The sequence below is a fragment of the Phodopus roborovskii genome, unplaced genomic scaffold, assembly GCF_943737965.1.
Source record: "Phodopus roborovskii unplaced genomic scaffold, PHOROB, whole genome shotgun sequence".
Taxonomy (NCBI): Eukaryota; Metazoa; Chordata; class Mammalia; order Rodentia; family Cricetidae; genus Phodopus; species Phodopus roborovskii.
Window position 1 is genome coordinate 665358 of NW_026126627.1, and position 14090 is coordinate 679447.

The 14090-nt window shown below is 45.7% G+C and overlaps 1 protein-coding gene across 2 annotated transcripts in view; it reads left to right on the forward strand.

Moving 5' to 3' along the window:
• The window catches only part of Abcc1 (ATP binding cassette subfamily C member 1), a 117384-nt gene that overhangs the window by 34139 nt on the left and 69155 nt on the right, over positions 1-14090 (forward strand). For both annotated transcript variants that reach the window (XM_051206755.1, XM_051206756.1), the window contains exons 2-5: positions 6117-6293; positions 7566-7691; positions 9749-9886; positions 11193-11318. In XM_051206755.1, the coding sequence (XP_051062712.1) occupies positions 6117-6293; positions 7566-7691; positions 9749-9886; positions 11193-11318 (567 nt within the window). The remainder of the gene's footprint in view (positions 1-6116; positions 6294-7565; positions 7692-9748; positions 9887-11192; positions 11319-14090) is intronic.

Consider the following 14090-nt stretch of genomic DNA (forward strand, 5'->3'; position numbering starts at 1 on the left):
ACCCATCCCACCTCTCGGGAATGTGGGCATCATGTTCTTAAAACGTCTTCTTGTTGCCTGGGGGCAATGGCATCTTTAGGGGAGCCTGAGAAAATTGGGATAATGGTCAAGTCCTGGGAGAGCTAGCTGTATCATTTGCTGTCCATTCTCTGTGTGCTGTGGAAGTGCAGAGCTTATCTGAAGTCCTGGCTAGAGTGGTCTGTGAAGCTGGACCATGTTAGCTAGCTGCTTTGAAGTTGTCCTAAACAGTTCATAGTCCAAAGCTGATCTTTTTGTGGTGTTTGGCTACAATCAAGGTGGATTTATCATTGCCAGGCCCCATCATCCTCTTGGAGACCTCAAAGGTCACTGTTAGGAATGGTAATGGTTCACTCGGGATGCTTAAACATTTAGAGGACCACAATTTAGTTCTAAAATTAATATTCTGTATGACCACTAATAAGTCATGACAAAGTTTGTATATATATTATAATCTTATAGATTTTGAGACAATATTTGCTCCTTAAGAAAAGTTTTAAAGAGTCAAAACCAAAGGACTATGAGGTTGGGGGCAGTAGAATATTCTCTTATGTTTGATTTTCTTCTGTCCCATAACAGGTGGCTCTTCTGACGTGAGACAGAGATTTTGGATTCTCTTTTAATAAGTGTGCTTGGGTTTAGAGGAGGAGAGAGCCACACTCCAACTCCAAAGCCAGCTTTAAATTTTAATGAATTGGGACCACAAAAAGACCATTTGCCTTATATATCTGTAGAGAGCAGCAGAAGCAGGCATTTAGGAGGATGTACGAAATTCTACTAATCTACTCTTCTTCATGGGACACTTCCTCTGGATGATTCATCCTTCCTCATCAGACATTTCACTTGTCCAGTGTTCCTCTGACTCCTTAGCTGGATGCTTTTATTCTCCTAGAAAGACAAAAAGAAAACGCTGCCCCAACCCTAACTTTGGGGCTCTTTTTTGGGGGGGCAGGTTATATCTTTGTTAAAGCAATTTTGTTTTCAACAGAAAAAGTATTATCTTTTAATAAATTTTTTGAAATTTTGAAATTAAATCTACCTTGGTATGTGTGGATAAGTATACCTATATTCCCCTTTATTTTTAGATCACTAAGTACATTCATTTTGAATTTCAGCCTGTCTTTTTAGAAACCCTGTAGAGGGTTTTTATAATAATCTGTAAATATGGTATGTGATTTTTCTGGTATGCAAACATACCAATTAGGAGCTATCCCTAAATTTTGTCTCTGGGTGGTGGGATTAAAGGTGTGCACCACCACCTTACTCACCGTAACTCTAGACTTTAGAAACAACTAACTTACAGACACCCATCTGTTTGCAGTGTGAATAAAGACATGGGCTATCACTGCCCTGCTCCAAGATTTCACCTCAGCTCCAAATCATTGTAACTCTGAGGTATTTAGAAAACAAGCTTGAACTACAGTAACTCTTTGGATTTACTTAAAACATTTAAAATCTCTTTACTGGGTTTTTAATACCAAACAACAACAATATCCATTTATTTAAGAAGAGAACTCAAAAGCTGATGTTGGGATGGCATGGGCCACATGGCAATCCACAGTCTTAACATCCTAATATGGAACTGAAACATGTGGTTTAAGAAAACCCAGTTTGCTTTTCATTCCAGTAAGGTGTTTGTGTCATTCAAAAATATTTTTTATACCTGATCAAATGAAAGGCATTTGTTAGTCTTATAGGTTAGATTGGACTTAATGACCAAGTTATCTAATGAGCTATTGCCTCTCCTTATTCAGGAGGTCTCTTCTCTATGTGAGCTAATCTTTATCAATCATGATGGTATTCATATTTTTCTTCTCCTGTGGAAACCTGTTCCCCAACACAACATATTTCCTGACTTCCATTCTGAAGTTAAGGCATCCTGAGAATACATATGCTGGTTTAATTCAGCAGTTTTTTCCACAATCCAGTGTCTCTCAGCAGTTGTTTTTGTTCATTATCATATAAAAAAAGTGAAGTTAATAAAGCACTATATAGGGTTCAAAAGCCCTGTGTTATTCCCTATCCTTATGTGGCTTATCCTTTTTTATATTGTTTTATTCTCTCTTTAAAGACTTCACTTTATTATTTTAAACTATTTTTCCCCTGTAACTGTCTATATCCATTTTCTTTTCTTTCTTCAGCACCTAAGCACATTTTCAAACATCTTACACCTGTTCAGAGGTTTTCTTAGTCTGGACCTGGCTTTTTGCAGGCCTGCATCCTTTCTCTGACATATGGCCTGGGCCTTAAAGGGCCAGGCCCTTTCTGGCTGCAGCTCTGCTTAGGGCCTGGTGGCTAGCCATGCCCCTCAGGTTGGTCTCAAAGGCTACCTCCCTGGATCTGGGCTGCCGCTCTGGGAAGCTGCTGGGCACACACCTAGTCTCCCTCCCGCTGAGTGGTGTGCTATGTGTTCACAGACCCCACGAGCCCTGGGCCTACCTGAGAGACTGCAGTTTGAGGGAGTCGCATCCGGCCCCGTCAGGAACTTCTCTCAGCTTTCTCAGGCCCTGTGCTTGTATATGTGTGCCTCCACTTTGGATGCCAATTTTAGCAGGGCTTTCTTTGGACCACCATGGAGACTTCTTGTTAAGTACGAAAGCTTGGCTTTAGCTTAGGCTTATTCCCAGTTAACCCCTTTATATTAATCTATGTTCTTCCATGTGGCTCGTTATCTGTCTTCAATGCTATATGTCCAACTTTTTCTGTGTCTGGCTGAGGAATTTCCCACCTCAGATCCTTTTCCAGACTTCCTGTCTCTGTGCAGAAGCCCCTCCTATCATCCTCTCCTGCCTAGCTATTGGCCATTCAGCTCTTTATTAAGCCAATCAGAAGGTGTCTTAGGTGGATGAGGTTAAACAAAGACACATCTTCACACAGTGTATAAAAAAATTATCTCAACTAATTGGTCTGGCTAGACTCAGAAGCTTGTAAATACTTGGGGTTTGGGGGCGGCTGCCCTGTGTAAGCCTGTGGTGTTTGTTTTGAGGGTCTTGTCTGTCCTGCTACACCCCCTCCCCATACCTGGAATTGAGTTCAGGGCCTTGCACATTCTAGGCAAGCACTCTACCACAGAGCTACAACCTCTTTCCATTTTTTATTTTACACATTTCAGTTTCTTTGTGTGAAGACACGTGGTACTCACTGTGTAAGTGTGTAGGTCAGTTTTGGGAGTGGGGCTGAGTGAACAAACTCTTGTCCTCAAGCTTAGTGGCAAGTGGCTTTGCCCGCTGAGCCTTCCCTTTTTTTCCCCTATTTTTTAACAAGTTTCACAGTGTTGCCCAGCCTGGCCTTAAACTCATTCTCTGTCAATGATGGAAGTTAATTTCCATAGTCCAGTGTGGGGTTGCACACCTTTAGTCCCAGCACTCTGAGGCAGAGGAAGGCAAATTCTTATGAGTATGAGGCTAGCCTGGTCAACATAGTGAGTTCCAGGTTAGCCAGGGCTGCTGAGTGAGACCCTGTTGCAAAAGAAAAAAGAAAAGAAAGAAGCTGGCTTCAGGTGTCAGTTAGGTTTAAAAACTAAAAAGGAAAGGCTGTGGCCCTGGCCCAGCAGGAACAGTGCTTACCCAGGGTGTATCAGGCCTTGGGGTCATCAGTGCCACAGAAAGCGATGTGGTGGTTCACGCCTCTAATGCCTGTCATTTTAGCACTCTGGAGGGAGAGGCCGTAGGTCAGGAATTCAAGGTCTGTTCTATCTGCAGTTTGAAGGCAGCTTATGCTGAGACCTTGTCTCAAAATAAGGCAGGGAGTCTGTAGAGAGGGTTCATCAGATGAAACTGCTTGCTGCCAGACCTGAGTTTGATCCATATGGAAGAGCTGACACCCAAAGTTGTCTTCTGACTTTCACACACACATTTACAAGAATAAATGTAAGAAAAAACTTTTTTAAAACAAGATGCAAAATGGAGTTGACTTCATGGTACCTTTAAGGAAAATTAAATCATTTGCATTTGGGTGGAAAACTAATCTGTTAGAAAGGAAAGCATGCCTGTGAGGTGCTTTGATAGTCTGTGAGTTAGGAGGGAAAGGCTAATTTTTCACCATATATTATTTTGTATACCTATGAAGGGCAAAGAAGTACCAAAAGAAAGGAGTCATGGGTAAATTTAGTGTGCATGAATGGGGAGGATGATGGGCGACGGAAAAGTAGACAGACAGGTGTGGGGGTCATGGGTGGATAGAGCAATGACTTGCTATAGTGGGAGGGTTGTGTAGGACCAGTAGCTGGGTTTGTATGTTACTGCAGTGGTCCAAGTCTCCATTTTTTCCATCTAAACAAGGAAATGGTAAAGGACTAAACTCATAATCTATAAGGAGATTTGTTTTTCAGTTGGTACGTCAGTCTGCTGCTGTTTTAGCCTGCTTCTCTGGCAGCTGCCCAGCTGCTCAGGCCTTGGCCTGGCAGGAATTCTGTTCCCACAGGCATGGGCTATGTCAGTACTGCCAAATACAGCTTTTAATTGAGTCTCTTTTGTTCTCTTTACCAATAAGACTCAGGAGTCAAAGGCAGAGGATGAAAACCTGCTAGCTCAGAAAGGTTGGAGAGCAACTAGTTGACCTCTCTTTGCTGTTATCTCTAAAAGAGAGCATCCTGATGCTTCACCAAAACAAAAGTCCCTCCCTACTACTTCTTGTGTGCCTCTTTATCTGCTTAGACACCCTAGGACTCTCTATGATTACTTTCTGTCAGCTAGTTGCTAACTTGGCCTCCTGACCCAAGATGGATTTTATTTAATTAGTGCAAATGCAAACTCACCCTCACAGTATGATAGAGTATCCCTAAGTAGGAGACACTGTTTTATTTATAATAAAAGATAGTGTGTGTGTGTATAAATATTTTTAGACAGGGTCTTACTACTAAAATGGCTAGCCTGAAATTTACTCTGTAGATAAGGAACTCACAGAGATCCATTTACCTCTGTCTTCCAAGTGCTGGGCTTAAAGGTGTGTGCCACTGTACCTGGCCCAATACTTTATTTATATTTTTTAAATTAAAAAAGTTTTGTGGCTTCAGTGAGATGGTTCAGTGGGCAAAGATGCTTACCAATAAGCCTGACAATCTGAGTTTGATTCCTGGGACCCATGTAGTAGAAAGAGAAAACCAACTTCTGCATGTTGCTCTCTGACCTTTACTTGGATGCTGTGACACACATGCACACACACAAGTGTAATAAAATATTAAAGGTTGGGTTGTATATGTATATGTGTGCAGGTTCATGTTTGTGTATGTATACATTTGGAGGCCAGATGACATCCTCAGCTGTCATTGTCATTTCTCATATGCTGTCAACTTTGATTTTTTTAAAGATGAGGCTCTCATTGGCCTGTAGCTTGCCAAGTACACTAGGCTAGCTTGTCAGGGAATCCCAAATATCTGCCTGTCTCCATCTTCCCAGCATTGGAATTACAGGTGTGCCTGGCCACACTGAGCTTTAAAAGTTATTATTTTTATATAGCCCCAGTTGCTCTGGAACTCACTATATATAGCAAGCTTTCTTCAAGCTCATAGAGATCCAACTGCCTCTGCCTCTGCCTCTGTTGGGAATTAAAAGTGTGTGCCACCATGCCTGGCCCTTGTTTTTTAATGTGGGTCCTGGGGATTGAACTCACGTCCCCATGCTTTCTCAGCATGTACCTTACCTTCTGAGCCATCACCCCAGCCCCTGACAGTAGCACTTCTGTGAACATCTAAACTAGGGACAGACACACAGTACTGCTATCTGGGTTTATGTACTGATGGTGATAGAGGTCTGGAGTCTTTAGTTCTTGAGGCAACTATGCACGTGACCTATATGACTCCCCAGGTTCTTCAGGGTTCAAGTAATCATCTGTTCTTCAAGGCCCCTTTCAGCGACAGCCTCCCTCCATCTTGTGAACAGGGGGACTTGCAACCCTAGGCTTGCCCTTTGTTCCTGTTAACTTCTGGCCCTGGCTTTCTGGCTGCTGACACTTTGAAGTTTGCATACTTGTGTTGAGAGGTCCCTGGATGTAGGAATCATGGTCTATTTCTTTGAGTCTACAGCATCTGGATTTGAACTCTGTGAACCCTGTTCCCTCTTGGTGTGACAGCTGACCTTTGCATGTGCTTATGTCCCCAGGATTGGAATGTCACATGGCACACCAGCAGCCCTGACTTTACCAAGTGCTTTCAGAACACCGTCCTCACATGGGTGCCTTGTCTCTACCTCTGGTCCTGTTTCCCCCTCTATTTCCTCTATCTCTCCCGACATGACCGCGGCTACATCCAGATGACACACCTCAACAAGGCCAAAACTGTAAGTCACCTGGTGTCCCAGTGGGGTGGGCCATATGGGTAGGTGTGTTGCCCAGCCTTGTGTGAAGAAAGCAGAAGAATGTGGTAGATCAAGGCTGGAAGTTTGGAGCTAAACATAGATAGGTTCAAAACAGAACCTTTGAATAACTATTTAACCTCCATGGTCTCAGTTTCCCCGTGTATGCACTAGGGCTGATGGATGCTTTCTCAGGAGAGTATCAGAGGAAGGCTTCATTAAAGCAATTTCCTTGCATTTGTTTACTTTACTGGATCCCCAGAACCCATGTGAAAGCTGAGGTGCAGACAGGAATCCCCTGATCGAGCTGGAAGCCAGGCTAGCTGAAAAAAGACCTCCAGGTTCCAACAAGAGACCTCGGGAATAAATTGGAAGGCAATCAAAAGACACTTGATAGCAACCTCTGGCCTCACTGTGTACCTGTCCTACACACATGTATGTCCCCACACACGCACCCACATGATACTCACATGCAAAAAAAACTTTTCGTTTTGAAATAATTTCAGGCTCCAGGAAATTGTCACGACAGTATAAAGCCTTACCAGATTCTCTGCATGAGCTTCACATTGGCCAGGATTTCCAGTGGGCTCATTTGTCTCCTCCTCAGTCTTTGCCTTCTTCATGTGCACATATTCCCATTATTTTGTTTTTCCTGGCTATATGTGAAGAGGTGACATCTACCGTGCCCTTGAGCTCCTTAATTCTTTTTTCCCCTCTTTCCTCCTTCTTTCCTTCCTTCCTTTCCTTCTTTTTTTTTTTTTTTACCTCTTTTTTTGGGCAGGGTCCTACTCTGTAATCCAGGCTGGCCTGCAACTTGAGATCCCCCTGCCTTTGTCCCTGCTCTTCCCATGCTATCCATCATTCTTCTGTATTTCTTTCCTCAAATTAGTCTGCTCTTTTATTAAAGTGTCATCGGTGACAGGCAGGGATGGAACCATCTCAAGCCCCTGAGGGGCTCTCTAGCAACTATGGCTAGATGTCAGATTCCATGCAAGGTCCTAAGGGTATGAGAATAAGTAAGACAACTGGGTATGGTGGAGCACATCTGTCTTCCCAGCATTCAGGAGGCTGTGGAAGGAAGGTCAGGAGTTCAAGGCCAGCATAGGCTACATAGTGAGACCCTGACAGAGTAAGAAGCTAGGTGCTTTAACTGAGGACCTTGGAGTTCGGCAAGTGATCTCATGATGAACTTTTGTGGATGGTTAAGAGAGATCCCAAGACAGTTGTAACTTGCCACAATGTTCCCTTTTTTTCTAGGTTTTAGGATTCTTGCTGTGGATCATCTGCTGGGCAGACCTCTTCTACTCTTTCTGGAAAAGAAGTCAGGAAGTGTTCCTACCCCCAGTGTTACTGGTCAGCCCGACACTGCTGGGTGTCACCATGGTGGGTATGGCAATGAGAAATGAGAGGACTTGGACTGTGGTGTGGTTAGTGGTAGAGTGTTTGCCTAGCATGAGCAAGGACATAGGTTCAACAAAAGAGATGCTTCTCAGTGAGGTAGGCCTGGTGACACACGTCTTTGTCCTAGCACTTGTTGGGCTGGGGAGTTCAAGGTCAGCCTGGGCTACATGAGATTCTGTCTCACAGAGCCAAGAAATCGAGGTTAGAGAGATGACTCAGTATTTAAAAGTGCTTGCTGCTCTTAGAGAGGACTGAAATTTGGTTCCCACATGCACATGGTGAGCGGGTACTGAGTGGGGCTTCAGTTCCTTTTGAGGGTGACTCTGTGGGACAGGCACCATGTGTTTCCTTTTGTAGGTGATGAGATGAAGGCACGGAGAGGGCCAGGGCTGGGCATGCAGGTCATGGGTGGCGGAGCCGGGCTTGAGTACTGCGCTGTTGTGTGCATAGCTGCTACATTGTGGTCACAGAGTGATAGGCCCAAATCAATTGGTGTACTTTGGTTTCCTTTGAGAAGCCCAGAAGGTTCTTAGAGAACAGAGGCCTTGGCAGCTTGACGGGGAGGAGGAGGAAGAGGCGGAAAAGGAAGAATACAAGCTCAGAGCAGACTTAAGAGCAGAGAAGTCTGTACACAGAATGGTTGGGGCTGAAAGGAGGTGTGTGAGGAAGTCCAGGCTGTAGCAAGGACAGTGGGAGCTCAGGAGAGACGGGTGTGGAGACCTGGCCCAGCACTGGGAACAGGGAAGACATCGTGCTACTGCTGGCCGTGTTTATCAAGTGCCAGGCACAGTACCAACTCCTTCCTGACTTATTTTCATATATTTTGCACATTCTTCCCATATTTTACATATGTGAGTGGGAATGAGAGGGGAAGGGACTGGGCTAAGGTCACAAAGCCAGGAAATGGAAGAGCCACATTCCCACTGCTGTCCTGATGTCTCTGGTGGCTCTTGACTTACTCTCTGGTTCTTCTGTTGGCCTGGGATTCCTTGCAGGCACTTAATAGGCAGTGATTAAACATATTGTTGCTCTGATGATGTGTGGCCTGTCTGAGCACAAAGACGTCCAATGGTTTCTCTACAGAAGACTAAAAATAAGTCCTGGTGTACAGAACTTTGAGTGGGGAGCTGTGAATTTGGATCTGGGGCTGGTAGTGAAGAAGACATCATTGAGGGGAGGCATAATGGAGCTGAGGCCCAGAGGTTAAATAGGATGAAGCAGCTGGGGCCAGAGAACCATCCGGTTGAGCGCAGCATGTCCAACAGTGCCAGGGTAGGGGAGAAACGAAGGGTTGGCCTGTGTGCCTGGAGCAGGGATGGAGAGGAGGCATCAGGGAGATTGTGACAGTTGGGAGGTAGAGGACACCAGGGAACTCTAGTCTCACAGCAAGTGGGATCTGTTTTGTTTTGCCTCCTCTCAAAGCTGGGTCTCGGTTCTAAACTGAGCTGTCCTCACATGTCAGCATGGTGATTTTAGAAGATGTGAGCAGAATCCACAGCTGAAAACTCAGTCGGCAAATACTTGAATCCTGTGACACAGGGACTGGGGAGGTGGATGACTCAGTTGCTAAGAGCACTTGCTGGACAATCATAACGACCTATTCAAATCTCCAACACCCAACGTGGAAAAAGTTGGGCATGCCACACATATCTTTAACCCTAATGCTATGGAGAGCAGAGGCAACCTGGCCACTGCCTATCTCCAGATTACATGAGAGCCTCTGTGTCAAGAGAGTAAGGCAGAGAGGATAGAGCAGGACTCTCAGAATTGTCCTCTGGGCACCTACATGTGCACCCACACAGACATGTACATATATGACACACTTTCATACAAACACACACACAGAATGAAAAGAAAAAGAAACCTTTAGAAAATTGCTACAATTCTTTAGGTAGGTGCCGTGGCCCAGCTGAGACTGGGGTTAGGGCCTCTTCAGGCAGTTCTTGGACCCCTGCGTCATGCATGGTTACCCAGGTGCCACTGTGGGGCCCTGAGGCCTTGCTTTCTCTAAACTGTATGTACCTTTCTCTCTCTTACAGCTACTCGCTACCTTTTTAATTCAACTTGAGCGAAGGAAAGGAGTTCAATCCTCTGGGATTATGCTTATTTTTTGGCTTGTAGCCCTACTGTGTGCCATCGCCATCTTGAGATCTAAGATCATCTCTGCCTTAAAAAAGGTAATTGATAGCCCTGTGGGAAAGATACTTATTCCATCTTGTATGGTTATGTGTTGCTATGGGAACCACAGGATGGGGACCACATAGACCCTGCTTCTTTTCTAGGGACAAAATTCTCACCAGTCAGGTACAGACTTTGTTCCTCTACACAGGCAATCGCTGTCTCTGTTGTGTCTGTGAGCTGGCTGGGCTGGAGCTGAGCTGAGCTGGGAGCTGTGTTTGCCCAGTGGCTACCCCCTAAGGGCCCTAGACACGCCCCTATTACCTTGGTGCTACCAGCTGCAACTCTGGCAGGTAGTTGTTGGGGCTGGCTGCTGTGTGCCACTCCCAAAACTGTTGAAGAGTGTGCACCTCTTGGCTCTCTGCTATTTCTTGTTATCTCGGAGCTGGAGACTGGCATGAGCATGGGAGAGGGACTGAACAGTTGTGGGGCACCTAGGATATAGGGCACGGCCTCTGGCATTAGTTGAGTTTGTTTTCCCAAATGCTGCTTCAGGGACTACAGGGGTAATCTGAGGACCAAAGGCAATGACCCTCATGAGGTGTTCCCACCTCACCACTAACAGACAAGTACACAGAGGCTTCTTTCTTGTGGGGCATTGTCCTGTGCTTTATCTGTATCTAGGTGCACCCTGGCCTCCATCCCCTTGTTGCTAGGAGCACCCCTTACCCAAGTTAATGACAAACAAGATGTCCCCAGACACTGGAATGTTGCCTAGGAGGCAAAACCACTCTTGGTTGAGGGCCCTGCGTGTGTTCAGCAGTGGAGAAGCCAGGGCTCAGAAAGGTTAAGTGGTTGGGTAAAGGTCCCTTAGTCTGAAGGACCTGTTCATTCCCCACTGTGGGATGCTATCTGGGCACAGGGGATGGAGCTACCTTTCTTCTGTCTTAAGGGAAGGGAAACATGGGGATGCCTGTGGCAGGGGAGGTGGGTGTCTGCAGCCTGTTCTTTGGACTTATCTTGATCTTTTTACTGTTGCTATAATCAAATCCTATAGTCAGGATGATTTAGAGAGAAGAGAGGTGTATTGAGCTTGTGGTTCTGAAGGCTGGGAGGTCTGAGGTCTTGGGCCTGCACCTGGAGAGAGCCTTGCTGGTGGAGTCCCTGTAGAGGCCATGTGGCAGCTTAGGGACATCATGAAGATGCCAGCTTGTGGCTCTGCCCCCTCCTACAAGTACTCCCAACATCATGGATTCCCACCACTGAACACCATTCTCTGTGACTGAAGGATTTGGTAAAGCATCTGTGCCCTGCTTCCAGGGAAGACTATGGTGATTTGTGTTCCCTGCCTTCTCTCTTGCTCAGGATGCCCAGGTGGATGTGTTCCGAGACACCACATTCTATATGTACTTCAGCCTCGTGCTTGTCCAGCTTGTGCTATCCTGTTTCTCAGACAGCTCACCCCTCTTTTCCGAAACTGTCCATGACCTGGTAAGTGTGACCCAGACATGTATCCCAGCTAATACCGATCGGGCACTGGTTCTGAGCTCAACGCCAACTGAATACTGCCTAATTCTGAGCCCCATGTCACTAGTTCAGACTCACCTTCCATTCTTCCACACGGCCATAGAGAAATCACTCTTCCTCCTTGCCAGGGAAACCTGGGCTTGAGTATACTGGTGTCCCTGAAAACACAGAGTCTGCGTTGTAGTATTCCTGGCTGTGCCTTATGAGCTAGCTGGTAGCTTTTACTCAGCATGGTGATTTTTAGAAAATATGATCAGAATACACAGCTGAAAACTTAGTCAGCAAAAATATACATGAACTCCAACCACCCAGGCTTTCTAGAAAAATGGGAAGTCTCGGCAGATCAGGGCCATGGTCTCACCGGGCAATAGTTGGTAGGGGCTGGGACGGTGGATCCTCATTGTCTTTGATCTTGAGTCTCTGCTGTGGTACCCAGCAGGCCCTCTGCCACCTCGTCAGCGCCAAGGACATTGTGTGAGCTGCTGCTTCCTTCTGGCCCATCTTTCCTTCTCCTTTGCTGTCCTCAGCCCTTTCTTCCTCTACTTCTCCTTTGTTCCTCCCTTCCTTCCCTCTTTACCCCTTCCTCCTTCCAGTACATATCAAGTGTCCTTCAGGTGTCCTGCTATCCTGTGGGGTTCTCATCCACCCAGCGGGGGTACCATCCGCCTGTTGGCAGTTTTGGCTCTAGACCAGATCCTAGCAGACAGCAGTCTGTAGGCAAATCCCTACTATCCACTTGCGTTTGTCAATAAATTTGTATTGGAACACAGTTTTGCTCATTTGTGAAAATGTCCCACTTGGCTGTTACGTACTTAAAAGGAGACTTGAGGAGTTGCCACTGAGATTGTACCCCTCAAAGCCTGACATTTGCTGTTTGGAACATTCCTTTAGCTGTGCTGATCTGGTGCCTTGTATTTGTAGCTACTTTGTTTCAGGGCTTCTTTTTTTCATGAGAACACATAGTGCAGTCACATGAGGGATGAGGACAGAACATAGCTGTTCACTAGCCCCCTGCTGTGCTGAGCACTTTTATTGTCCCGTTTTTCAGATAGAAAAACTCAGTCTTAGAGTCTCATGTACCTTGCCCATAGAAAGTTGCAGAGCAGGAATTTGAACCCAGGAAGGCCTGACCCTTCCTGTTGCTCTCCATCACTTCTCTTGGCAGGTTTAATAATGGCTGGGTTGACTCTTAGACTCAAAGGTAGAGATTGCCCTGGGATCTTGCTGCCTCAGTCAGGGCTGGCATGTGTGGACCATTATTCCTACTACTGCTATAACACTGTAGGGAGAGGCATTCACTCCAAGGGTCCTCTGAGGTCTGCTTGAAGCCTCCTAGGACATTGAATAAGGCTTCCACTCTGTCCACTTCCCCTCCAATCAGGAAGGAAGTAGAGGTACCAATGTGCTCAGAGGGCTGCTGAAGTCTTGATATACTGCCAAAACTTGTTTCCCTCTTAAAAAGTTGTGTTTGGCTGGGTGGTGGTGGCTTATGCCTTTAATCCCAGCACTCAGGTGGATCTCTGTGAGTTCAAGGCCAGCCTAGTCTACTGAGCAAGCTCCAGGACAGCATCCAAAGCTACAGAGAAACCCTTTCTCAAAAATCAAAACAGCAAACAAAGAATGTTGTGTGTGTTTATTATGACAAAATATACGCAACCTGAGATTGACCATAACTGCTTTAAGTGCACAGTTCAGCAACATCAGCTTTTGATGTCACTCATACCACAGGTACTGTGCCTGGCTGGCAGTGATTTCAACTGGGACTGTTAGACACACAGAATCCCTGACTGCGCCTGGGGCCAAACCGACACAACTTTGACAGCAAACCCAGATTGTTTAGTTGTGTGTGTGCACAGCAAAATTGAAGTGCCATTAGTGCAAAGCTCTCAGACTTGAATGGGAGTTGGCTTTTTTTTTTCCTTTTTTGGCTTGCGTCCATTTTGCTATGCTGGGGATGCAAGTGTTTCAACACTGAGCCACATCCCCAGCACTCCAGACTCAAAAACTTGGGCTCAGAGAAGTTGTGCTATTAGACTCTAATTTATACCTAATTTGTGTGGAAAAAGAACCAATCTGTTTTTGGAGTTGGGTTGACCCCGGGTTCTAAGTCCACCTGTGTCCTCTTGTGCCTTTAAGGGACATTTGCAAGGCCTGTGGTGTATGAGACACCTCATCCTAGAAACATAGCATTCATGCATAATAGTCACGATTAAAGCTGTGGGTACCTGGAGCTGGCAGACCAAACTGACACACGGTTAACAGGAGAAGATGTTGATTATATATACACAGGGGTTAGGGCTCAGAGACAGAACGTGAAAACCCTGCAAGCATTTAGGCCTCAAAACTTATATGCCATCTCGGCAGAGGGGGTTATATTTGTGGGGAGGCATCGGGACAAAGGGGTTGTAGAAGTGGCTGATAAGTTGTAATTTAAAAAGTGCCTTGAGAGAGAAAGACACCATGCAACAGAGTACAAGCAGGGTTTGGTTTTTTTTTTTTTTTTTTTTTTTTTTTTTTTTTTTTTAATTAAGGAAAAAGGATTGTAAAAGGGGGGAAGGGAGCAGCAGTAGAGAGGCAGAGAGACAAAGACAGACAGACAGAGAGAAAAAAAGAGAGAGGGGGATGGGAGGTGGGCAGACCGTTTTTAAAGGGAATGTTGTGAATATGCACCATGGTGTTCTTAGTGGCTGCAGCGGAGAGTGTATCCTGTCAGAACTCCAAAGGCAGGCCAGTACA